The sequence below is a fragment of the Octodon degus genome, unplaced genomic scaffold (genome assembly GCF_000260255.1).
Source record: "Octodon degus isolate 3935 unplaced genomic scaffold, OctDeg1.0 scaffold00134, whole genome shotgun sequence".
Taxonomy (NCBI): Eukaryota; Metazoa; Chordata; class Mammalia; order Rodentia; family Octodontidae; genus Octodon; species Octodon degus.
Window position 1 is genome coordinate 6,888,908 of NW_004524710.1, and position 2,196 is coordinate 6,891,103.

Consider the following 2,196-nt stretch of genomic DNA (forward strand, 5'->3'; position numbering starts at 1 on the left):
ATTTTGTAAACTAGCTGCAATTTTCAGTAACTGTGTTCACCAACCGTGTAACAGAATTATAATGTTCTCCTAAGCCATATGCATGCCTCATATATCTGCAATGAAAAAGAACAAGTAGTTTTGATAAAAATAATTCATTGTATATAAATGCTTATTATTCTTACAAAACCAAGCACTCTGAATGATTCAGCTCACAGGGCTAACATTCAATAGAACACATGAGCATACGAAGAGCTCAATACCATTTGACAAGTATCAGCAGCCAGCAAGCAGTGCAACCACAGGGGGAGGAGGGGATGGAAAGGCTGAGATGAATGCTCAATAAACTTCCAATTCTCCCTCACTCAGGTCACTAATGACTACCTTAATAAGTTTAGCTAATAAACACTAAAGTGGAGAAGAAATCATCCATGCTGTATTTTAGAGATTTTTCAATCAAAATATATTGGCAATATTGAAGAAAAAAAATCTCTTAAGGAATGAATAAGCAACATGAATGTACTTTACTTTTTTAAAAGAATCCTTATAATACAAAATAGTGGTATTTGTTTCAGGGACTGTGCACATGCATGTAACATATCTCAATCATTTCAATCCCTTTATGCTGTCTTTCCCTCTATTAAGGGTCAACCGCCTATATTTCAGCATTTACATTTGTTGAAGATTTTAGGTCGCATTATTAATATCAAACCAGGACAATATACAAACTACTCTGAAACCTTTGCAATCTTTAAAAATCACTCTATTTTTTAACTCATACACTCAAGAAAATCACTAGAAGCTTAAACAATCATCTAAATTGTGTATTCTGACATTGCTTTCTAGTTCTACAATTACCTTTAATATAAGCAGAAGTAATTTGGTTAAAATATATTTTTTTGATATTCAACTAAAAAAGAAAAAACAAAACCCACCTAAATTATTTTAAATGTCTTTTTGTCTTACTTGTAAAAAATAAAACAGTAGAAATTTTTAGGTACTTACACAAGCGTTAATGGCTTTTTAGAATATTCTTCACCAACTACAATAGGAGGAGAATCTGCCTGTATTATCTCTATAGGTGTCTGTAAAATGTGAGATAGAGCTCTTAGCTACGGGAAAAAAGAAAGTATTAGTAAAAATTAAAAATGTAAATTGTATTCAAATCATAAAGTATTGAAGTATACAAACATGAACACGACAAGTTAAGAGTAAGGATATGATCTATTCCTAATTATATCTCAAAAGCATGCCACACAGTGACAATAATTGCTAAATAAACAAATACATAAAATACCTATTAAATCAAAGGCAGCAGTTTTTCAAGCCTTGGCTACACAATGACTGTAAAAGGATCAATGTCCTAGTTAGTGAAATGGGGTGACAAGTAGACTTGATTTATTATGATATTTAGAATACTGATGCTTAAGCACCAAACCAAACCAATAATAACTGAAGCATGAGGAGGCATACATCAACATAGGTGTATTTTTTTTAAAGCTTTTCAGATGACTCTAATGTGTCAACAGTGTTGATAACACCATTCTATGATTTTCAAAGTCAGTAGAGTACACTGAAGTATACATATAAAGTATAGCACCCTTTTAAGGAATTTCCATATAATTAAAATGCTGTATAATTTTAAGTAACTTCATAACATGCAATATGAAATTAGAGCTTGAAGTCTGATAAGAGTTACAAAGAAAATTAATGCTAATCATTTGTAGACTTACTATGACTATGCTAAGAATTTAAACATCATATACTAATTACTAATCTACATAACAATTATGTACTTTATAACTTTGTGTGTTAAAGACCTAGAATCTATGGCAGAGAAAAGTGAAGAGACCTACCAGAATCAAACATTAGGAAATCAAATGAGCTGCAATGAATTGGGGAAGCCTGATTTTACAGGCAAAGTTCATCAATGGATTTATCACTGCAAGTCTTCACAGTACCTTGGATTAATGGATTTGCCCCATTAACAGTAGGTTTTGAAAGTATGTAAACTACTTCAGGAACATGGAAAGGTGCCTACGCTACACCAATATAACCTTTTATTCTATATTATAGAACGCTCCTTTGAAATATGCATTTCTTGTATCTAAAATAGCATTAAAATAATAGTATGGAAGGGCTAGAGAGACAGCTTAATGAACCAAGTCCCTGCTTAGCAAAGCACAGGGACCCAGGTTTGATCCCTGGCACCACATG

At 32.2% G+C, this 2,196-nt stretch overlaps 1 protein-coding gene across 1 annotated transcript in view; it reads right to left on the reverse strand.

Moving 5' to 3' along the window:
- Otud6b (OTU domain containing 6B) overlaps positions 1–2,196 on the reverse strand; it is a 15,380-nt gene continuing 13,184 nt past the window's right edge. Inside the window, exons 6-7 of the mRNA XM_004648976.3 lie at positions 985–1,091; positions 1–95 (exon numbers count right to left, since the gene is read on the reverse strand). Of these exons, the coding sequence (XP_004649033.2) occupies positions 11–95; positions 985–1,091 (192 nt within the window). The 3' untranslated portion in view covers positions 1–10. The remainder of the gene's footprint in view (positions 96–984; positions 1,092–2,196) is intronic.